The sequence below is a fragment of the Mytilus californianus genome, unplaced genomic scaffold (genome assembly GCF_021869535.1).
Source record: "Mytilus californianus isolate M0D057914Y unplaced genomic scaffold, xbMytCali1.0.p SCAF_12, whole genome shotgun sequence".
Classification (NCBI taxonomy): Eukaryota; Metazoa; Mollusca; class Bivalvia; order Mytilida; family Mytilidae; genus Mytilus; species Mytilus californianus.
In genome coordinates, this window is record NW_026262604.1 from 41,820,786 (window position 1) to 41,845,267 (window position 24,482).

General features: G+C 33.7%; 2 protein-coding genes across 2 annotated transcripts; one reads left to right on the forward strand and one right to left on the reverse strand.

The window, feature by feature from the left end:
* Positions 1 to 1,811: 1,811 nt before the first annotated feature.
* On the reverse strand, positions 1,812 to 8,910 carry LOC127721836 (ornithine decarboxylase antizyme 2-like). Its single transcript, XM_052228647.1, is given in 5 exon segments — positions 1,812 to 3,573; positions 3,910 to 3,995; positions 4,423 to 4,712; positions 4,714 to 4,768; positions 8,736 to 8,910. Coding segments are annotated over 5 exon segments (657 nt in total). The 5' UTR covers positions 8,834 to 8,910; the 3' UTR covers positions 1,812 to 3,445.
* A 2,735-nt stretch (positions 8,911 to 11,645) lies between these two features.
* Positions 11,646 to 20,445, forward strand: LOC127721820 (uncharacterized). Its single transcript, XM_052228624.1, has 4 exons — positions 11,646 to 11,720; positions 13,580 to 14,763; positions 16,117 to 16,651; positions 18,836 to 20,445. The coding sequence occupies exons 2-4, from the start codon at positions 13,585 to 13,587 to the stop codon at positions 20,059 to 20,061; spliced, it is 2,940 nt and encodes a 979-aa protein (XP_052084584.1). The 5' UTR covers positions 11,646 to 11,720; positions 13,580 to 13,584; the 3' UTR covers positions 20,062 to 20,445.
* Positions 20,446 to 24,482: the final 4,037 nt, after the last annotated feature.

The window sequence follows — 24,482 nt, forward strand, 5'->3', positions numbered from 1 at the left end:
GAACAATCTTCAGTTTTATGTATTAAAAGTATCTGTGGATTATTGTCAGTGATTTGTTTTTAGCCATGGTGTTGTCAATCCTAACTCAGTTTTATGTATTAAAAGTGTATGTGGATTATTGTCAGTGGTTTGTTTTTAGCCATGGTGTTGTCAATCCAACTTCAGTTTTATGTATTAAAAGTGTCTGTGGATTATTGTCAGTGGTTTGTTTTTAGCCATGGTGTTGTCAATCCAACTTCAGTTTTATGTATTAAAAGTGTCTGTGGATTTTTGTCAGTGGTTTGTTTTTAGCCATGGTGTTGTCAATCCTACTTCAGTTTTATGTATTAAAAGAGTCTGTGGATTATTGTCAGTGGTTTGTTTTTAGCCACAGTGTTGTCAATCCTACTTCAGTTTTATGTATTAAAAGTGTCTGTGGATTAGTGTCAGTGGTTTGTTTTTAGCCATGGTGTAGTCAATCCTACTTAAGTTTTATGTATTAAAAGTGTCTGTTGATTATTGTCAGTGGGTTGTTTTCAGCCATGGTGTTGGTCAATCCAACTTCAGTTTTATGTATTAAAAGTGTCTATGGATTATTGTCAGTGGTTTGTTTTTAGCCATGGTGTTGTCAATCCTACTTCAGTTTTATGTATTAAAAGTGTCTGTTGATTATTGTCAGTGGTTTGTTTTTAGCCATGGTGTTGTCAATCCTACTTCAGTTTTATGTATTAAAAGTGTCTGTAGATTATTGTCAGTGGTTTGTTTTTAGCCATGGTGTTGTCAATCCTACTTCAGTTTTATGTATTAAAAGTGTCTGTGGATTATTGTCAGTGGTTTGTTTTTAACCATGGTGTTGTCAATCCTACCTTAGTTTTGATGATGGATGGCTGTTTAACATCCAGTAGCAAATTAAACGCATATTCAGGAAGTCACACGACGTCATATGAATATAAACCCTGCTTTGTACTATACCGACATGTTTAACCACATTTTATATGTGCTAGTTCACAAGCTAACAGTCTGCAGGAAGACATGTCACCCTACTGGAACATATTATTTTGACTCTTGAGTCTGCCATTATTTGCTCTTAAATGAGCTTACTTGAGAAACAGCAAATACCAATTTTCGACTCTTTGGTTCTAACCCAAAAACTCCCACTTCAGTTTTGATTTTCTTGTTCATCTAGACATACATCACACCATGATCAAAAGCATGATGCAAACCACAGCTGTGACTATGACAGTAAAATTGATCATAAAACATATGACCATTGACAAACAAGAATGCTCAGGCTGAGCTTAGCTTTCACCCACTCATAATTATAAGTAGCAGAAAACAGAAGTAGGCGTCCCATCAATCTCCACAGCTGACCTGCTGACCAAATAATAAGTCATTTTGTTCAGTTGTAATGGAGAAGTGTGTGACTAAAATTTTACGTGCATATACCATATTGAAAAATCCAAAGTATTTTAGCAAAGAAGGAGACATCATAGAGTGAAAAGTGGATACATGTTACAACTAATCACTGTCACGCTGCTGGACAAATATGAAGTTATTCTTTTAAGTACTTTCTGAAAAAGACAGACAGACAGATGATTGCACTACAAATCCCATTTTTAGAGTGGAGTTATATAATTGTTTCACTTCAGGGCAAAATAGTGAATAGTATGCATGCTTCTACCCTAGCCATTCCGATGCAACCAATCAAATTTTCTGGGATATATCCTTGGGTATGGTATGATTACATAAATATAACTTTCATGCCTTTAGGCTATTTTATTCAAGAGAATATTGAAATCTAGGCTATCAGTAAAAATAACTAAAACTACAAGTAATTCTTAGATGAAATTTATTACCAGAAAAAGTTCAATAAATGTAAGGTTAGGGAGTTAAAAATGTAAAATTGTCTAAAGTCTAATGGAAAAATTCAAACTGTGAAAATTATTGTGAATGCTTGGCACATTACATACTAACCTGTTATAATACAAATCAAATGAAAATAATTAAAATATTGATTATATATCTGTATTTCATCAAAATATGTAATCAAGATTTTTGGTTCGAACTTTTACCATACAGTTAACCAAGGATTCACATAGAACATTTAATAACCAATGTTTTCATGGTCTAAATGGAATTCCCTCATGTAGAAGCAACATAATAATTTAGAAACAACAAACTGTCCTCTAATAGAACTATTTGTTTGTAGTATGTCACACTTCACAATACATGGCAATCATTACGCAAAACTCCATTCCTCTCTCATACACATTTTATTGAAATTCAGATTTCAATTTGGAAAAGCATTTGGTCGTGTAGAAGCCATTGTTATGGAATGGATTATATCCGATATGATTATCAACAATTCTTTGATATTATTGCTGCAAAACAAAATAACAATACACAGTCTGACCTTGTTTTTTTTTTATATAAAACATTATCACAGATTTGTTCGTATGGTAAATTGGTTCTCAGATCTTTTTTAAGATTATACAATGTAAATTTGATCCCTTCTCTCTTTGATTGCTCTTGCATTACACCTCCTCAAACCTCAGGGATTTTAATAAAACTTAATCTCAACCATCATCAAGACATTTTACAATGTCATTTTTTTAAGAGAATGCCAGTAAACAGTGTAGTAAGTTTATAACAAATTTGATGTATATTTACACAATCTTTGTTAATTTACATTAATCTCTGCCTTTGATCTCGTTTGATACAACTTTCTGAGTTCAAAATGTTACACATTATAATTGTATGACATTATGATATTCTATAAAACAAGGACAGATTGTGGCTTTTAAAAATAATAACTGAAACATTTTTGTGAAATGATAGAAAAAAAAATATTACAATTTAAACAAAAAAGTACAATAAAAAAAATATCCATGCCTGCTTTACAAAGTAGTCATCACATCTTTCCTTGTTTTTTTGTATTTTTTTAACTTTTACATTTTTTTTTCATTTTTTTTGTAAGATTTTATATACTTATTATAGTGTGTCTAATTAGTGACAGAGAACATAGATGATTTAAATAAATAATCATGCCATTGGTGGAATTTTCTACAGGGATATACATGTATATTTTTTGTTCCAAACACATTTAATATCAAATATTTGTGTTTTCTTAGAAATCATTCTTGAAATACAAAATTTTGACTGCTGAAGTGAAAAGCTTCTATCAAAATATTAATTTAGATTCAACTCAATAAATTTTGCTTTATGTTGGATAAAAGAAATCAAGACATTTTTTCCTCCAAATTTACAACTTTTTACTGTACTATTTCAAAATTTACAAATTACATTTTCTAAAAAGAAACATCAAATGACATGATTATATATTCACAAGTGAAAAAAATGTTTTGTTCAATATATACAAACAACATCAATTAAATGAATCTGACAGGCGGTGCTAAATATATGCTAAAAGTTAATTCATTGAAATCAGACGTTTATCTCCAAGCTGTCAATCATCAAAGTCGCCTGGGTCAATATTGTAGATCATGAAGATCACATCAGCACTACCAATTGAAGCATTTCCTCCAGGTGGCGCTAAAGCGAATCCCATGAACATGAAGGTCCTTATCAAGGAAGCTGAAAAAAGAAAATGGTTTAAAATTTATGAAATTCTGTAGGCTTATAAATAAACTGATAAACATTGCCACCTGTGGAGCAGGATCTGGCTTACCATTCCAGAGTAACGGAGATCATCCCAAGTTTTTGGTTGGGTTCATGTTTCTCAGTCTGCATGACTTTTAGTTTCTATGAAATCTATTACAATTTAGTGTTTGATGCTTTATTTATATACCAATTTGCAAATTTGTCTTTTGATGTGGAAAACAATGTTGTACACTAATAGCCTCACAAAGTATACCCACAATATCACTGTGAACTTTCACTTTATTACAATCTAAATTTATGTTCACTTACCTTGGTCAGACCGATTCTTCTTAAAACAGATGACCACATCATCACATCCTAACACTTCTTCGGCATATTCTAACAATCTGACCAAACTACAATTTAAAAAGACAATGTCATGAAGGTACACTATTTACTATTTTTTTACAACAGAAACATTACACCTCTAATCATTTGAATGGGAATGAGAAGTCTAAGTGTTGCTTGACATAGTGAAAGACAACAATCTTTTGATACCAACAATTTATGACACTTTAATTGAACTAAAACTTTTGAATCAAAACTGAAACAGAAAGAAGAAAATTTAGTTCAATCTACTCCCTGATTATAAGTTCTCTATTTCTTAAATTCAAAGTTAGTTGACAGGGATACCAGGTGTTGGAATTCATGCACAAAAAGTGTGACTTACAGGACTTAATTTAAAATTTGAAAATAAGCTAAAATGTAATATTTTTTAAATGCCTGTTATGTTAATTTTTCTAATAATAAATATGGAAAAAGTATGACAAGTGATACAAGTACCTTTCTTTAGATCCTTCTGGCAGGATTCCATTTGGGACTTCAACGTACAACCTCTTGTCACTCAAGACGGTCTCCCAACAAACTTCAATGGAATCGGCCAAAACTATTTTGAAGCACAAGTTCGAGGCTACTTGAGCTCCTACCAAAAGACTGATGCTGATCTTTCGATCACCATTCTTGAACATCTGATTATCAGTGAACTGACTTTTAGCATTGACAGGGGGCTCTGTTGAAACCCCCACACCGCTGCCCTCTGTCACGAATGACACACTGGCGGCATGGGGAACATCAGGAACACGACAGAGGCCCTGGACCCAGTGATATATAATACCGCTGACTGGACATGCTGAAATGAAAAAAAGAGATATCAATAGTCAATTCTGGTTATTTACATCTATAGCCTATTTGTTAGACAAAATTCTGCACTGTAAATTCAGAACAAGTTTAATTGTTGTGATTTTAGGATATATAACAGAGATATATCTTTCAGATATCAGAATGCTTATACACCGTATCGCTATTTAGTTCAATCCAGAAAAAAACGTCACTTAGACAACTTCCTGTTTGGGTCAAGTGTTGCAAAAACAAAGATCATCAGTAACGACCTGAGGGAGGAAAAAATTTAGAAAGCAAACACAGTGAAACTTTGATAGATTATGATCCACTTTTTTAAATCACAAATTATAAAGAACAGAGTTACAATGTCCCCCATGTTGCACATATTTTATCTATCCAAGGCAGAGGTGGATTTAGGGGGGCCCGGGCCCCCCTTTTGTGAGAAAAATTTGGTTGATTAAATAGAAAATCACTGAAGCATGACTGGAGCGGGCCCCCTCTTAGGGCAGTCAGTGGGCCCCCACTTATGAAAATTTCTGGATCCGCCACTGCAAGGTACAAGGGCAATAACTAAAAAAAACACTTTTTTTTGTTCTTTACAACTATTTATTAATATCTTAAAAGAAATGAAGGCTTCAGAGCATCTGCAGTGTGATTTCCATTATAATTCATATTTCCAAGGGGCATAACTCGTTAAAAATATTTGATCAGAACTTATTTTCGAAAGTGTCAAAGACATTACTGATATAAATCTATGATATGTGTTTCATAAAAAACTGGCAAGAATTGAACACATGAGAGCGATAACATTGCAATTTTCCATATAATCAATATTTTCAAGGGGCATCACTCTTTTAAAAGTAATTGATTGGCACTGATTTTTGAACTCTTCAAGTACATTGATGATATAAACCTATAATATAAATTTCATAAAAATCTGGCAAGAATTGTACACATTATAGCACTCTAACAATTTTGCATACAATTAATATTTCATATGAGAGCGCTAACAATGCAATTCTCCATATAATTTATAAATTTCCTAGGGCATAACTCTTTTAAAAATAATTGATTGGCACTGATTTTGGAAACTATTCCTCGACATTGCTGATATTAACCTACGGCATAAGTTTCATAAAAATCTGGCAAGAATTGAACACATGAGACACTAACCATGCAATTTTCCATACAATAATTGTTTCCAAGGGGCATAACTCTTAAAAATAATTGATCAGCACTGATTTTTGAACTCGTCCAAGACATTGCTAATATAATCCTATGATATAAGTTTCATAAAACCTGTTAAGAATTGTACAAATGAGAGCGCTACCGATGCAATTTTCAATATAATATGTTTACAAGGGGCATAACTCTTTTAACAATAATTGATCGGCACTGATTTTCGAACTCGTTCATGACATTGCTGACATAAACCTATGATGTATGTTTCATAAATATCTGGCAAGAATTGCACGCACACCTGAGAGCACTAACAAGACCAAACGGACGGACAGATGTACGGTATTTCCATGTCCCCCACCACGTCGCGCAGGGGACACAAATCATAAAAATGCTTTGTTTGAAGTGTTTACAATGGTTAAAAAATGTCTCCTTTGAAAAGTTTTAAGCAAAATACATTGTTTAAACAGGGCCCCAGACAGAGCTCCAGATAAGAATTCACAAATTGGGGTTTTTAACCACCATTTTTTTTATGTAATTGGGTGATAAAGTTTTTTAATTGCATTATCAATTACAATTCACCCCTCAAGCAAATATCAAATTGGGTTTTTCACCACCAAGCTCCTTAATGTATTGGGTTTTTTCATCAACACAATATTGAATATTTAGGCATGTTATAATCACATTATATATATGTGTTTCCATCTTAAATGTGTTTCTTTCTTTGTAGAATATGTGCTAGCTGTTTTATTTGGTTTATTCACTGACGAGCAATTGTACATTTAATTTGTGTCCCGTTTTAAACGTTCTGTCAGTTTTGTATTTTCTCAAAACTTATGTAAACTGCAGCTAATGTCACTAGTTGGACAGGAACTAATTGCCTTTCTAGATCCCATATGATCACCCTACAGTTTAATTATAGTTGGGGTAGGTGCGTGGCTAAGTGTTTAGATTTTTGTGTAATATATGTGAAATGTAGGTGCTGTAAGAAAGTTTTGCCAGTCCTTTCACCTATTTGCCAGATCTACTTTTTAATAAAAATAAAAAGTAGTTTCCAGATTTAAGATATACTCCAAAACCTTGAGGTTTATAGGGTGGTTTATAATGACGGAGACCACATTCAACTTAAATTTACAAATAATTCTGCAACATCAAGTAAATTAATGACAATGTTATACTGCACTTGCAAATAAGACAACTATCTTAAGCATCTAGAACAATTAGACCAAAACAAAGAAAGTGTCAAGCTGCATTGACGTAAAAAACGGATATGTGTATTCACTCATCAACTAAAATGAAAAAAATAATATATAAACTGTTTTCGTTTAATTCAATTTACATAAATCTGGGTTAAATTGTCCCTTATCAGAACTTTTGGTTTCCGATGCTTTCAAACTACATATCATGTCATAATTGATTTGGCCTTTCACTTTTTCCAACTGATTTCGTTTTTGACGGAACCCCGTGTTTATCGCTCTAGCAATGTTCTCGTTATGGTACGCAAACACGCCCGTGCGTTCAATGGCCGCTTCCTAAAATCACTAGCTGAGTCTTGTTATCATCATAACTTTCCCTCAACTATCAAAAAGAAGCTGAAAAAATGCTTCTACATGTTCTATAATCTATTCAATATTTTTACCGGACATATCCTTTCGTTTTATTTCATTGTATGTTATGATAAATCCCGAGCAATTCGAAAAAATATGACATCACTAGCCTAGCATCCTGACCCAATCTAATACTTCGTCGTGCAGTGAGCCAGGACCCCACGCTAAGCAAGTCACACGCTAATTGGATAAACGCCGAGAAGATCGAAATGTTTTCATAAACACGTGTACCTTTTGAGCAACGGAAAATTCCAACAGGGACCCATTACAGCTACTTGATGCAGGGCTCTATTTTTAGAACGAAAGGACATTTCCAATTATAAATATTATAAAAATAGATTTACGCGACGACTGTAATCAAGTAAGGGTAAATAACGCAAACGATAGCGAATAAAAGCGTTAAGAACCCATGTTTTTGGCATTTAATTGGGTTTTCCTTTGAATTAATTGGGTTATTGAACCCTGCAATGGGCAATTGCATTGGGTTTTCAATTATTTTTATTGCGTGATCACGCAAATACGCAGCTTATCTGGAGCTCTGCCCCAGATGAAAAAGTTGTGCAATTTCGGAACTAATCCGGATGGGAATAAATAGCGATAAGGCGTATAATTGCCATACTTAAGGCATCAGATTAATCCCATTAATGAAAATCTTGCAATACTTTAAATTGCCTCCCCTAAATATGCAAAGTATAAACATTTTAAAATCAATCACATTTTTTTAAATTGTAATGTTTTTAAAAAAGATTTATAATAATGACCTTGACCCCAAAATCAATAGTTTTCCTCCCCCATCCCTATCTCCCATTTGTTAATATTTTATACCAATAAAAAAAGGACACTTTTAAAACAATGTGAGTAATTTAATATGTAACATACACATACGGTCAATGACCTCGAAAATTATTCAATCAAGATCAGCTGGTAGTCATTTGATCACAAGTCGACAAGATCTGAATCATGAACGACATCGCTTTACAAAAGTGAATGCATCTTAAAAAAGTCATAATTTGTTGTATAAATTCTTTATCGTAAATGACAATGAAAATTAAAAAGTGAAAATCTAATTTTATTTCAGAAAATTTCCATCGTAAACAAACATCCGCCATGACAGTGACACCCTTTTCGGGTTTCATTTGTCGTATTAACTAAGTAATAACTGTTTGGTCTTAAGAGGACGTTGATACTTACATCTGAGTGCTGTGTAAAGCAGGCATCTTCTCCTTTTCTTCTTTCGCTTTCGGGCCAAAGTTTTCGTCAATAACGATTGCCTCGGCGGCCCTTAACATACCTTGATTCTCGTAGCTTTCTACGAGCAACGAATATTATTTTGTTCTGAACACGTCGGAAGTCCTCAGCTATTTATAGCAAATCTTTACGTCATCTGTAATATTTTTACAAATCTTGGAAAAAACGAATTTAAAATTCTATCGTGCTGAATAAAACGATAACAGAAACGTGTTACACGTATGAATTAATCACGTATAGGCTTGGTATTATTGAACAGTCCACGCACGTGTAAACTAATTGAATAGAAAAGGCTTAAATCTGTAACTTTACACAATTATTTAAAAAATATCTTTGTGACTTATGTCAATTAGTGTTTTCACCGTTGATCATGTTGATAAAACCATAATATTACTGGTAGTCGCTTGAGGCGGATAGATACACTTTTCCCTTTTTTTTGTACGGACAATGTTCTACTGGGACAAATATATATCATGAATGAGTCCCATTTTCTATTATCAAATTTTCTTTTATATCTCAAAATATGTTCCCAATTTCTCAATATTTCGTACAAATGTACGTTAAGCAACCCGTACTGAGATTATTAACACGTGCTATAGAAGTCTCAGACCCGACACTTGAGTAGTAGTTTAACATGTATAAATCAATTATATTAAATGTATACAAATGTGTTGGATGATAACTTGATAAAAATATCATACAACTTATATGGATATATACAAGATTCATGTTCCAAAAGTTTCCCCTTTTCTTATGTGGGGTTCTCGCTTGCTATTATTTTATGTGTTCTTGTTTTCCATTATATCTTATGTGTTCTTGCTTGTTAATCTCTTATGTGTTCTTGCTTGCTATTCTCTTATGTGTTCTTTCTTACTATTATCTTAGGGGTTCTTGTTTGCTATTATCTTAGGGGTTCTTGTTTGCTATATCTTATGTGTTCTTGTTTTCCTTATCTTATGTGTTCTTGCTTGCTATTCTCTTATGTATAAAAAAAGAAGATGTGGTATGGTTGCCAATGAGACAACTCTCCACAAGAGACCAAATGACACAGAAATTAACAACTATAGGTCACCGTACGGCCTTCAACAATGAGCAAAGCCCATACCACACAGTCAGCTATAAAAGGCCCCGAAATGACAATGTAAAACAATTCAAACGAGAAAACTAACGGCCTAATTTATGTATAAGAAATGAACGAAAAACAAATATGTAACACATAAACAAACGACAACCACTGATTTACAGGCTCCTGACTTGGGACAGGCACATACATACAGAATGTGGCGGGGTTAAACATGTTAGCGGGATCCCAACCCTCCCCTAACCTGGGACAGTGGTGTAACAGTACAACATAAGAACGAACTATAAAAATCAGTTGAAAGAGGCTTAACTCATCAATGGATAAAAATACAAATACTACAAATACAAGTGGACGTGGCCGGGTACTTGTATATACAAACAACAAAAAGACACTAAGTACAGATCTGAGAGTACTCGCAGTTACTGACAGCTAGTTCAAAGCCACTAACAACTAATAAAAAAATCATGCATCTAAGACTAAATTATCAATCCGTACACATCCAACATCCTTGGTGTTCTTGCTTGCTATTATCTCATGTGTTCGTGCTTGCTATTATGTTAGGGGTTCTTGCTTAATTGCTATTAACTTAATATGATTTCTTGCTTCAAACGTACTGTCCATCTATGCGACTCTTTGGCAGAAAATAAGTTAAGAGGGACAGCATGTATGAAATACACTTAAAGTAAGAATATAGAGGAAAATAAGTTGAAATGCTCAAGAAAATATAACAGATATATAAAATTCAACACTTAATAAAAGAGTCTAAAAAGGGAGGAAAAGAAAAGGGGTCCATGTCCCAATTCGGCACATGTGGGTAAAACTATATATATATATATGTTTTCTGCTCTTTGGTCGGATTGTTGTCTTTTTGACTGAACTCATTCTGTTGTGGATATTTGAGGAAAGGGGAATTTAGTTATCTGCAATGACCAACGGATAATCTATTTTAAACACAACAAATTTATTCGAAAATAAAGCCAAGATACATGTGGCCCCTAGCTCTTTTCCCAAGTTTCACCCAAAAATGGAAGAACTTATCCATGGAAAGGTTGTTGTATATATTGATAAATATAAATTTAATTCCGATTAATTCTCTTTGTTCGTCTAAATCTCCTTCTATGCTTCAAATGACCTGTCAACTAAGATATATTACTCAATATGATTTAAACACTAGATTGAAGGTTGTATGGGAGTCTTTTTCGCCGTCTTGGATTGTAAAATAGCAGAACACAATTACAGGTCTCAATTTCCAATGAAGTCAGCAAATTTCGATGCAGGAATGCAATTTTCTCATAATTTTATACATTCAGAGTCAAATAGTCGTTCCCTTGTCACTTTATTTGGTAATTTTACATGAGCAACACAACGGCGCGACACATGGTACGTGGAGCAGGAGCTGCTTGTACAATTACAGAGTACTTGAGTCCAGTCCTTGTTTTTAGTGGGGTTTGCGTCGCTCAGTATTGAGCTTTCTACGTAGTGTTCCTTTTCACCGTTTTTCTTTTTTTTTCCATGGCGTTGTCAGTCAGTTTCTTCGACTTTAACTTATGAGTTTTGATTGTCCTCTTGCAGTCATTCCCAAGGTTCGTCAGACATGTGGCAATGTCCAGTAATAAATGGTTTGGTCCAGTTAAAATTCTCGCACAGGTATTTTTTTTTCAAGAATTTGGGTTTTCTGCAGAAAAAATGTATTCGAATACACCTTATTAATCCGGATGTTATTCATTATTTAGCCCAACTAGTTTTCGGTTTATAATCATCAATCGAGTTATCGTTCTTGTATAATTATCGGCTGCAAAGTTCAATCGACAGTTCAAAGAAAAGCAGTCGAAAACCTTCATTCCAAAGTAAATATTGGGTATCTGCATTCGACAAACTGATGAATAATTATTGAAACTTAAAAAAGAAAGGCTATTTTCGTCGTAGGAAGTCGTCACAGGAAAAAAATTATAAATTTTGGACTAGGAGTAGACTAGGTTGAGGTTGACCCGAGGTCTGAGATTTTTCTCTATTCTATATATTTTTTGCCCATTATTCTGTATTCTGTAAACCCCCATCCACACCCTCTGTTATTTGTTATTGTCTATTTGCTGTTTTACTATCAATGTGCTGCCCTCACAATGTCACATTCCAAAAGACATAGAGCGTTATTTGAAGTCGGTATATATACATACATATACATGACAGTCAATTATATAAAACATAATCAAGCTCTGGAGCTTATGTTTACCTAGTCTTTAAACAAGAAATTTAATTTCAGACTTAACCAGAATGATTCAGTCGTTATATTCCACTGCTCTACATTTAGTCTACGATGGCTACATTAATGCCTGAAGGCCCTGTCAATAATAAATCGTCAAATAATCATTCGGAATTAGCTCTGGATTTACCTATCTCGATAACATGGAGCAATTAGTTGATTGGCTCTCTCTCACAGAGAGCACCAATCAAAATCCTGGATTCGTGACATGTTTTTATTGTATAAAGAATTCAGGCCCTCATGAGTGGGAGAGTTGATCACGGGGAGGGACTGAATTATTCGGGTTATTTCAGACTAGGGTTGCAAACAAGATTTCAAGCAAATGGTCCCAATACACCTTATTCCAATCCGGATAAGTTCTAAAATTACACAACTTTTTCATCCATCTATTCAACCAAATTTTGCAATTTTCACAGCTTTCTTAATATTTTACCTTAAGTTTAACTTCATAGAAACCAGATATATCCTGAATTGTACATGTATCCCCTTTCTACATGCCAATTTTCAACCCATGTTTAAAGTCCTGTAAGAAAGAACTGCCTTTCATAAGCCAAGTACTAAGTACTAAAAATAACCCCTGATTTTCTAGATCTAGAAATCATAAATTAGTATACTATCATGACTATGGAGCACATTAATCCTCAATTTTTAATGCAAACTCATAGACAAGTAAATTTTGGCTCAAAATGGTCAAAATATATTTCTCTTTCACCAAAAGTTTCATTTCTGTAAATTTGTTGGTTAGTTTAAGTAAACAATGACATCAAAAGCACTATTTTGTGTCAGAGTAGGGCTACTTTTACATACGTTCTAAATTAGAGGGAGTGAATTGGTGGTCTGACACCTAAATAGTGATAAGATGTATAACCGTGATAACCAGTGATAACCGTGATAACAGATTTTTTTGAACTTATAAAGTGAATAATTCTTTTCTTTGAATTATTTTTCAATGCATGTTATGCATGTTATGTATAGATGATGTATAAAATGCATTTTTTTTTTATAGATGTACACTTGTAGTTTATGAAAAACAAATGATAAACATGATAAATCAAACGTGTGTTAAATTAGCATACTACATGTCATTTTTTAAAATTGTTCAGATATTATAAATCTGTACATCATGTACATAACATTTAAAAAAAAAATTAGATGTGGTATGATTGTCAATGAGACAACTATCCAACAGGCTTGAGGTTGAGGTGTCATGAAATAGAAGTTCATTCATAATATAAGTTCCAAGTGGAAGAAATATTCTGTCATGATATTTCCACTGGAAAAAACATTACAGTATTTGTTTCTAATGGAATAAAGGGTATAAAATATTTGTTCCAACAGGAACAGATATTATTGCATTGTTAATAATAAAGTTACCACATCTTATATCTATGTGTAGTGTCAGGATCAAGAGAGGTTTTATCATACAATATGATATTTTTTTTATAGAGGCCATGGAGGAGGAGTTTTATCTTGATGATGTAGAGGAGGAGGACATAGACGAGGAAGATCTGGTGCTGGGAGATGAGGATGATGTCACAATGGTTACAAAACCATTACTAAATGACGAACAAATTCATGTCTGCAGTACAGATACAAAACCTACTCAGAGAATAACAAGAATGGCTTTGAGAGTCTTTTTTCAGTTTGTTTTCAGCCATGGAATTGAGTTGGACCTTAAAACGGCAAGCAAAAAAGAATTGTCTGATGTTTTGAAACAGTTTTTCTTAGAAGTTAGAAAAAACGATGGACAAATGTACAAAAGGAATGCGCTAAGGGCTATTAAATTTGGATTGAATCGTGGTTTTAAAGTAAAACGTGAAGATTTCAATTTCAATGATGTAGAATTCGTTCCTGCTGTTAAAGCGTTCAAGCAAGCCCTGAATGAATTAAGAATTTATGGGAAAACTGTTGATCCTATTGAAAGATTAAGTATCTATGATTTGGAGAAACTGTACAGTGGTAATGGGCTAGATATAAATAGGCCCACCACCTTACAATGGAAAGTTTTCTTTGATATCCTGTTCTTTTTGCTCTGCCCAAAAGGTCGAGGTAACTTACGCATGTTGACACCCTCTCATATTAGCATCAAATTCAACCAAAACGGAAGGAAGTATGTGCAGATTGTTTTAAATGACAATGACAGTAATTCTTCTGGTCAGCATGGTCAAGATACGTTGGAACCAGCAGTCACAATGGATGACCGTCAAGGTGCAGGCTGTATGTTTGAGTTACGTGGTCATTCTAAATGTCCTGTTGCCTCTCTAGAAAAGTACTTATCCAAGTTGCCAACAAACTGTAACTTTCTTTTTGCTCAGCCTAGTGACCGTGCAAATACCTGTGACCACAATTTTAGCCAAATGGGCTGCTGGTATCATAACTCACCTGTCGGGAAGAACAGCCTTGGTGTAATGATGAAGGAACTATCAAAATACGCTGAACTTTCAAAGATATATTCAAACTTTTCTGTCCATGCCACTGGCTCTTCAGTTCTGAATTATAAAGGTTATGATATAAAAGCTTTCTTAGATGTTAGTAAAGGTTATGGCAGACAATTTTCTATGTTCAATGACCTGGATGTTCGAGAGAAAATATCAGATATACTGATGGAAACTTTAATTCCAAATTCTACGGTAAGTATTTGTAAAATGCAATAAGAAACTAGGGATGTTAAGATATTTTTATGCCCCACATAGGGGTATTATGTTTTTCAGTCTGTGTGTCCGTTTGTCTGTCCATCTGTCCCGCATCAGGTTAAAGTTTTTGGTCAAGGTAGTTTTTGATGAAGTTGAAGTCCAATCAACTTGAAACTTAGTACACATGTTCCCTATGATATGATCTTTCCAATTTGAATGCCAAATTGGAGTTTTGACCCCAATTTCACGGTCCACTGAACATAGAAAATGATAGTGAGAGTGGGGCATCTGTGTACTATGGACATAGTCTTGTTTTTGACCTTTTTTATCAACCAGAGATTCAGATTAGCAATGACCAGCAGTCCAAGCCAAGGGTTACTGAAATGATTAAAGCATTTTTGTTTGTACATGTAATTTATAAACCACCTTAAAAATTGCACGGCTTTGGAATAGATCCTAAATAAATCCATTTTGAAAAAAAAATGAGAAAACTATCAACTAGAGGCCAAAGGACATGTAATCAGGATGTGCGCAGTTATCTGTCTCTGTACGACCTTCAACAATGAGGGAAACAGTCTTACAGCATGACCTTGTCAACTGTCAAAATATAAGCATCGACAGGATGTTAGACCATATAATTTATAAGTGTTTATAGCAAGACATACATTTATTGATGTTTTAAATTATGAATGTTTCATAGAAAGCAAAAAATATGCTAGTTTTCCTGCCGAAGATCAGTGTTTCTTTCAGGGTGCTCTGGCTTCCTCAACCATTAAATACTGGCCACCATGATGTAGCCAAGGTCCCTGAAAGTGGCTTTAAACACCAGCAGTCCAATGATCAACACAAAAAGTCACTGAATGAACTTAACAGGAATTTAAGTTTAGAGGATTTAGTATTGATATTCATATGTATGTACACATGTCTCATCTGCTACAGTAAAAAAAAAAATATTCAAACATTTTCTTCATTTTTGTAGATTTCACTCTACTGTCTTAATAAAAATTGTAGGCACAGGAGACATGGGAGAACTCAACATTATACTGCATGCATGTTCCTTTTTTTTAAATGTTTAAGTAGAAAAACATGAAAAAGTTCTGAAATCATTAAACTATGATGTTTATACTATATATCGTTAAAACAAAAACATTTATGAAACAATTTGATTTATAATTTTATAATTACTGTACATTACTTACCAGTCGTCAAATAATACTAGAATTATTTCTCCCTCCCCCCCCCCCCCCCCCCCCCCCCCCAAAAAAAAAATGGCCTTTAATCTGTTAATAGACTTATTTTATTCAATGAGGTACAATGTAAACAATTCTTAACTGATTCAATATTTTGTAGAATGTACAGGGAAGTGGTATAACTACAATAAAAATACAAAATCCTTTTGTACCAGTGGTAATACCTTCTCAGCAAGTAGTACCACGAACAATAGCGCTTGTTTCAAGGACCCCCCAAGTTGTAATCCAACCTTTGATGTCCAGTACACCACCTACAATACAGAATAGGCCAAGGACAGTATGTATTCAGCCGAGAAGTTCAGGTCCAAGTCCTGTGATGCCACTGGTTCAGACATTTCAACAAAATATTGTTCGTCCAGGTCTGATTCAAATGCGCTTTCAGAATCCACAAGATAGACAAGTTTCTACAAACTCTCAACCCTTACAGCAAATTGTGATAAAACAAGAACCAAAGGATCCAGACAGTCAAACCTCACTGAATTCTCCCTTCACCGAGTCTAGTCAATCAAAAACACACATGGCGACTTCAACAAGTCAGAACAATATACCAGCCTGTCCTCCAATGAAACCAGGAACAATATTGATCTCTGACAATTTTACAGGGGTGGTAACTCCATCTCTTTTTTGTCAATCAGGTAAGCAGTAGGATGTTTGTACTGTGAATTCTTTTTAGTAGTTATGCAGATTTCATATATATTCATCATGTTCATAATTCCTGTATGGGTTTTATGATGAACATTCCCAATATATATATTAAAATAAAAATAAAAAATCAATTGATATGTTGAAAATTTCCATTCATTGATTATATAAATGAATATATATTAAAAAAACAAATAACCAATAAAAGTAATAAATACATGTATCTATAAAATGTATTTTTTACTGAAACCTTTTACCTCCTTGTTAATGAATAATGCGAGGAATGCCTTAAAATACTTTATACATACATATGTATACACATCCAAAAGTAGATATTTTTTTGTTGTTAAAGACTATATGATATCTCTTCACCTTTTAAATTTTGAGATAAAATGTAAAAAAAGAGAATTTCACATTCTGTGGATTCATTATTGTTCAATCGATATATATAGATTATACCACTATCAATGACTATATCGAGTGTGATACAATGTTTATCTACTCCAGACAGTTTTAAAAATTTCCAAATTTAAAACGTGAGGCTCGATGATATTTTGAATATCTAAAATTTAACTGTTGAGAGGGGATAAATATCGTATTGCACAAGATTTGGTGGTGGAATCTGTTTCTCTAATGATTTTTAAACGATATGCAGACAAATTCAATCCTTCCTTTCGAATGATCTGCAAAAAGATGTGTTCTTTCTATGTGATGTTATCAGGCATGGTCGCCTTTTTCCATGACGTCACAAAAGGAAATTCACAGGAAAGCAAGAAAATTTTGACCAATGAAGAACTGAGATCAAACGAACCACACGTTGATTAAATAAATATAATCAACAGGTCAGGAAAAGGATAAATCTTGTAAGAATTAGTGAAACCAATCTTCGTGGGTTCCTCTTCAATGAATTACAATTTTTCTATAGGAATATATGCAGACTTACAGACACCATCACAAGATGGTTGACCGCTACGGAATATCCGTTTCACAGTTGATAGCGGATATGTTTCTAATATCGTAACTACTATCCTGTCCCCTTTTCCTGAATGTGACCTACCGAACTAGACTTATTACCGGGTTTGTACTAACATGAGCAACATGACGGGTGCCACATGTGGAGCAGGATCTGCTTACCCTTCAGGAGCACCTGAGATCACCCCCAGTTTTTGTGCGGTTAGTGTTGCTTAGTCTTTAGTTTTCCATGTTGTGTTTTGTGTACTATTGTTTGTCTGTTTGTGATTTTCTTTTTTAGCCATGGCATTGTCAGTTTATTTTCGACTTATGAGTTTGAATGTCCCTTTGGTATCTTTCGCCCCTCTTTTGCAAAATCATGAAATCAAATATCAATGAAAATGCAAGTTTGCTTCAATATGTAAAAATTGTACCCACAAAAACAAATGAATTTACAGTATAGTATAGTTATTGTAAATGATTTATAACATTTACAGTTAGAATGGCATAACTTAATTGTCTTTACTTCTATCTTGTTTGGAAATATGAACTGTAAATTCAGAAATTAATGTTTGCATTTATTATTGTGAATCACTGATTGCTGGTACAGATTCACAAGATTGAAAAAAAAATTTGTGAAGCAAAATCATTACTGAAATTACGAATGCAAGTTTTTATTAATGACCTGATACTGTCACATTTCTCGCAGTTAATAAACACATCGCATTAATAAACACATCGCATTAATTTCTGAATTTACAGTATTTAAAACGCATCTTGAAGCATTCAATATAGAATGTATGTCATTTTTAATTTCATATTTCAGGGGCAGATCCAGCCATTTTTAAAAAAGGGGGGGTGTCCAACCCCTGGAACCACCCCCCTTGAATCTGCCACTGTATTTAATAAATCTGTGAACTTCACATGCATTTTGTTGACTAATATGAACAATTAACTGCAGAATGATTGCCTTATAAAAACAATTCACATGGACTGTTTTTTAAATTCGATTGAATATAAAAATTTATGTGACCTTAATAGAGTAACACTTTTTAAAACATAATTTTAACAATTGGGTGACCCAAGGGAGGGAGGTCTTTCTTAAAATCTTATGAATTCCATGAAAGTTAATCTGGATCTTTTCCAAATTGATGATTGGATCCACCTCCAATAACTTCATCATATAATTTATATTGAACAATAAAATATGTTTTCTTTTACTTCAGGGGATTCTCCACCTAGTAAATCATCTGTTTCTAAAAAAGACCAGTCTTTGGTTGAGCTACAACAGGAAGTAACAAACTTACAAAAACAACTCAAGCAGAAGGACACATCACTAGAGGACTCTTCAGTCAAGTTAAATGATTTAGAGGTATACTCTGGGGAATACAAAAGACTTTTACAAGACTCTAAAATTCTCCAGCAGTTCCTGTCTGCTAGTCAGGAAAAGAATGCAGACCTCAGAACAACAATTGCAAAATTAAAACAGGATAAAGAATGTGTGAATGATTCTAATATATGTACCTCTTTTGAGAAAATGTGTTTGAATAGGCCAATATTCAAGCATTACACAGGGTTTACTCCAGAGGAGTTCCAAATATTGTTTACATTTTTGATTCCAGACAGCACTCATGTTCCATACAGGGGAGCAGGACACAGTTTGTCAGCCAGGTCACAACTTTTGTTGACACTGTTTAAATTTAGACATAACTTTACCTTCATAGACTTAGGGCATCGTTTTTGTCTGTCTAAAATCAAGGCTAAGAATATATTCTGTGCCTGGTTATATCAAATATCAGATAGATTTCAGGATGTGTATATATGGCCACATCGCGAAACCCTCAAAGCTCAAGTTCCAAGACACTTTCAACAAAATTTTCCAAGCACCTTTGTTCTGCTTAAAAGAATAAAAATTAAAGTTTTCCAGGAAAGGAACAGGGCAAATTATAGCAGCTTGCCAAGTGATGAGGCTTCTAAGAAATCAGAGAAAACTCGACATGGTATTCTGGCAGTTGATCCACGTGGATCTGTCATTGGATGCTCCGGATTGGTGGCTGGAAATTTGTCTGATTCAGAACTTTTTGAAAATTGTGGACTTAAGAGACAGTTAGTTACCCTTATGACCAATGGCAAGCTAGACAATGGGGATGGAATATTGTGTGAGGGTTTAGACATAGAAAAAGACCTTAATGAGATAGGACTTAAGTTAAATGATGTAGCATTTATGAAATGTGATATTTCTGATCAACTAAAAACTATGCTGCAGAGGCAGCATGTTCAGAACCACAAAATATTGGTGGACAAAGCTGTGAATCGATTAAAAAAGTTTAGAATTATTTCTCAGACTGTGTCATCATGTTTATCAGTATCGTGTGACAAAATCTTTCAAGTTACAGCATTTCTTACAAATTTCCAACCACCTTTGACCTTTGATGTCACATCTGACACTTAAAGTTAAAAGTATTTAAGATAATTTTACTTTCATTACAAATGTTTTTCTGAACATTGTAGTTCCGAACATCTGACACTTAAAGTTAAAAGTATTTAAGATAATTATATTGTTATTACAAATGTTCATCTGAACATAGTAGTTATGTTAATGATTGCCATTACTTTGTTTACTTAATTCTAAGATAAACTTAATGTTACATTTAGAGACAGGAAGTATTGGATCATAAAATAGTAGAAGACGATTTATCAAGATTTGTAACAAAATAAGCCGAATATTAGGCTTGATTGCATTTCATCAGTAAGACTTGATTTAGTGAAGAAAATTACGTGATTTTTTTGTGTTTTTCAACTGTTTCTATATGGCAATGATAAAAAAAGAAGCATAGTCTTGTATTTGTTTTAATGAGAGGTAATTCAAAAAATGTAAACAGTTATTTTTAGCTCACCTGGCCCAAAGGGCCATGTGAGCTTTTCTCATCACTTAGCGTCCGTCATCCTCTTAACTTTTATAAAAATCTACTTCTTTGAAACTACTGGGCAAAATTTGACCAAAGTTGGCCACAATCATCATTGGGGTATGTAGTTGAAAAAAATGTGTCTGATGACCCCGCCTACCATCTAAGAAGACTGACATGGCTAAAAATAGAACATAGGGATAAAGTTAAAGTTTTGTCTGTTATATTTAAAACTTATAACAAAAAGAAAATCTGATTACCGGTAGGGCGGAAATGTTCAGAATGCTGAGCTCCTAAATGTCTATATATGTTAAAACAGTCAAACGACTTATTATAGGAGTTATTGCCCTTTAAGGCAAATTTAACCATTTTTAGCTCACCTGGTTCTAAGGGCCAAGTAAGCTTTCCTCATCACTTGGTGTCCGTTGACGTCATCGTCTATCATCGTTGTCGTTAACTTTTTTACATTTTGAACTTCTTCTAGAGAACCACAGAATGGAATGAAACCAAACATGGCATGAGGGTTCCTTATGAGGTGCTGACCAAGTGTTGTTACTTTGAAGCTGATCCATCATCTATGATGGCCACCAGCTAGGAACTTTGTTTCACATAGGACCCTATGGACAATACATACACATGTCTTCTTTTAGAGAACCACTGAATGGAATGAAATTAAACATGGCATGAATGTTCCTTATGAAGTGCTGACCAAGTGTTGTTACTTTGAAGCCGATCCATCAGCCAAGATAGCCGCCAGCTGGAGACTTTGTTTAACATAGGACCCTATGGACAATACATACGAATGTTTTCTTTTAGAGAAACACTGAATGGAATGAAACCAAACATGTTGTGAAGAATCATTATGAGGTGCTGACCAAATGTTGTTACTTTGAAGCCAATCAATTATCCAAGATGGCTGCCAGCAGAGGACTTGTTTAACATAAGACCCTATGCACGGGTAGTAACCTCGTCATATCGAAAAGCGTTTAGTACAGTGATTTTGTCATAGTTTGGTTAAGATGAACATGGTTGTGTTAAGTGTTTTTGATGACAAACAGTGTCAAAATATAAACATTCGAATAGTTTGTTAAAGGAACTAGTGACAACAAATTCAAGCTGTAAGTATCTTTGTTTATAGCTAATATGTTAATACATCAAAATTTGTATCATATAGTTATCAATTTGACACAGAATAATGCTTGCGTATGTCAAAATTTACAAGTTGTGATACGTTTCTAATGCATAAAGAAAATTGGTTTGCTTACTGTCTGCTACATCACATATTTTGTTATGATATAAAACTGCCGTCAATTTTCCCGAAAAACAGCCCCTAGTGTACACAATTTGAGATTACAGAATATTCGGTGTCATGGTTTGGTTCATTCGTGTCATGGATTATTTCATGTCGAACATAGTTCAGTTATGTGATTCTATTCGTGAATGAAGGAAGAGTAACGATCAAAATAAACAGACATTATATATATTGAAATACTCTTTTTTAAATCGTTTTATTTGGAATACAAAAGGACATATATACGCACATTCAATGTAGTATTATATATATTAAGTACATGAGGTCTGATTGCCAATGAGATAACTATCCATCCGAGACCAAAATCACGTAGATGTAAGCAACTATATGTCGTTGTACGGCCTTCAACAATGAACAAAATCCATACTTTTAGCAAGCTATAAAAGGCTCTGACAAAATTATATGTAAAAAAAAATTAAATGAGAAAACCAATGTATTATACAATATTGCAAAAAATCATTTTTATTCGTTCGTAATAATAATTGATAAAAGTGGACATTAAATCGGCTTCATTCTAATTCGGAATTGTGATTTTTCATATATTTAAATTCTGAACTTGTGTGTATTTTTTTTTAATTTTAATTTTACTAATAGTTTTTACAAATTTTACAAGTGATGCCGCTCACCATATCATCGACAGAGTCAATCATGGACATACGGAGAAAATAATCTATGTGAAACAGAAGCAGCGCTTTCTGTTTTTGTAATTATTATCTCAAAAGTTAGTTTACAAGAGCAGTAACTATTTGAATTATAAAAGCCATATAACAAAAATACGGGACTTTGAAGAAAATTCTAAACGGAAAGTCCCTAATCAAATGGCAAAACCAAAAACTGAAACACATCAAATGAATGGATAACAACTGTCGTATTCCTGACTTGGTACATACATTTTTTTCTGTAGAAAATGGTGGATTAATAGAAAATGAAAGGATATGGAGTAAATGTACATGGGACAAAATCAGACACAATACATAGAAAACATAGAAAATTATCAATGAACAGGGCTTTTATTCCTGTTCTTCATTTTGACAGTTGATGTAGGGTCTTCAACAATGAACGAATCATTCATACCCTACAACAAGGTCAAGACGGCCCCTAGCGTCGACTTAAGCGGTACTATTGATAAAAATGAAGCACAGTTCACCTTCTTGCTCCCCATCCGCCTCTGAGTGCCAACTTGTGCGATACTTGTGTACGACGGTTCTCCAGTCGAAAGCACCAGGGATACAAGAAAAGTGCAGTAATTTTGAAAGACATCAATCGCCGCTAAAATATGCCTTGAAGTTACACATGTCGGGAGCGGTCAATGAATTACATAATTTATAATTACGGGCGAGGTTTTTCAAAATATATTTGTCATACATTGCCCAACAAAAGACCAATAACTTCGAAACAACAAATGATAGACAATACATATAAAACTAAACAACAAATAATAGACAGCACGGGGCACATCGAAATATATGTAAGAATACCTAGATTAAACCTGGTTTTATAGCCAGCTTAACCTCTCACATGTATGACAGTCGCATAAAATTCCATTATATTGACGATGATGTGTGTACAAAACAAACAGACATAATAGGTAAAAATGTCAAAAAATAAGGTTACAGCAGGCAACATTGTGTTATAATCTTAGTCACTATAAAAACAAAACAAATATTTCAACAAAGAAAAACAAAAAGGCTTATAGACAAAGGACATATGCAAAAACGAAAGACAAGAATACCAAAAAAATTACCATAGCACAATAACACAATGATGGGATGTATAAGTACCGAGCCACGTCAAATGGATTGGGCAAAAATAGACCAAACAGTTAAAGTAATAATTTACAAAGACAAATAAAAGAGTACCATAACACGTTATTAAGGTGACAAACAACGTCAGTACTTAGAATGTTTACTTAAAGACCATCGTTTATTATTTGTGAAGTTGAAAAGGAATATTTATCAACAAGGTCTTCCGATGAACATTTTGGAAAAAGGACGAGACGTTCTTTGACATACCACTGGTTCATCAACTTTCTGCTCAGACACTGGTGACGGTTTACAAAGTCTGAGTAGCATCTGCCAGCTCTTGAATATCGAATGAGTTGGGAAATGTATATCCCATATGCCGGAGAAGTTGGTATATTGCTACTAAGGTTGGAGAAACTGATAATTTTAAAATCAAAATCGTCTCGTTTGTCATAGATTCTGGTACTAAGATGAACGCTCATGTCAAATTCGAGTTATAAGTCTAAAAAATGAGACAGAGGAAGCCGAGTCTGTTGCTTTAATTTCTAGTTCTTTGGGATATTTTAGTGGAATTCAATCAGAAAAGTCTGGATTGTTAATGAAAAGAACAATATATATGAATGTGAAATTAAATAATCTGGCTTTTTGATCTTGTTTTTTACAAATGTCTGAAGGAACTCCGACTTATATGAAGATAAGAAGAGGTCGCTGCCGTACAGTTCTCTCCCATAGAAATACCTACAATTTGGTGACAAAGTCTACCTCCAAATTCAACAAATATTTTGTCAATAAGAAACTCCAGCATATACTGGTCACTTGTTCCTCTGTAGCATGTTTTATTTTTTTGTTCACTATTAACAAAATATGCCGTATGGTATCCAAAAGTAATAAATGTATAGCGTGCGCTATCATT

What these genes read in the sequence shown, in the direction of transcription:
- LOC127721820 (XM_052228624.1), top strand. Translation starts at nt 13,585, where the DNA reads ATGGAGGAGGAGTTTTATCTTGATGATGTAGAGGAGGAGGACATAGAC. An exon ending in CTTTAATTCCAAATTCTACG is followed by an intron (nt 14,764 to 16,116) that starts GTAAGTATTTGT and finishes AATATTTTGTAG; the next exon opens with AATGTACAGGGAAGTGGTAT. An exon ending in ATCTCTTTTTTGTCAATCAG is followed by an intron (nt 16,652 to 18,835) that starts GTAAGCAGTAGG and finishes CTTTTACTTCAG; the next exon opens with GGGATTCTCCACCTAGTAAA.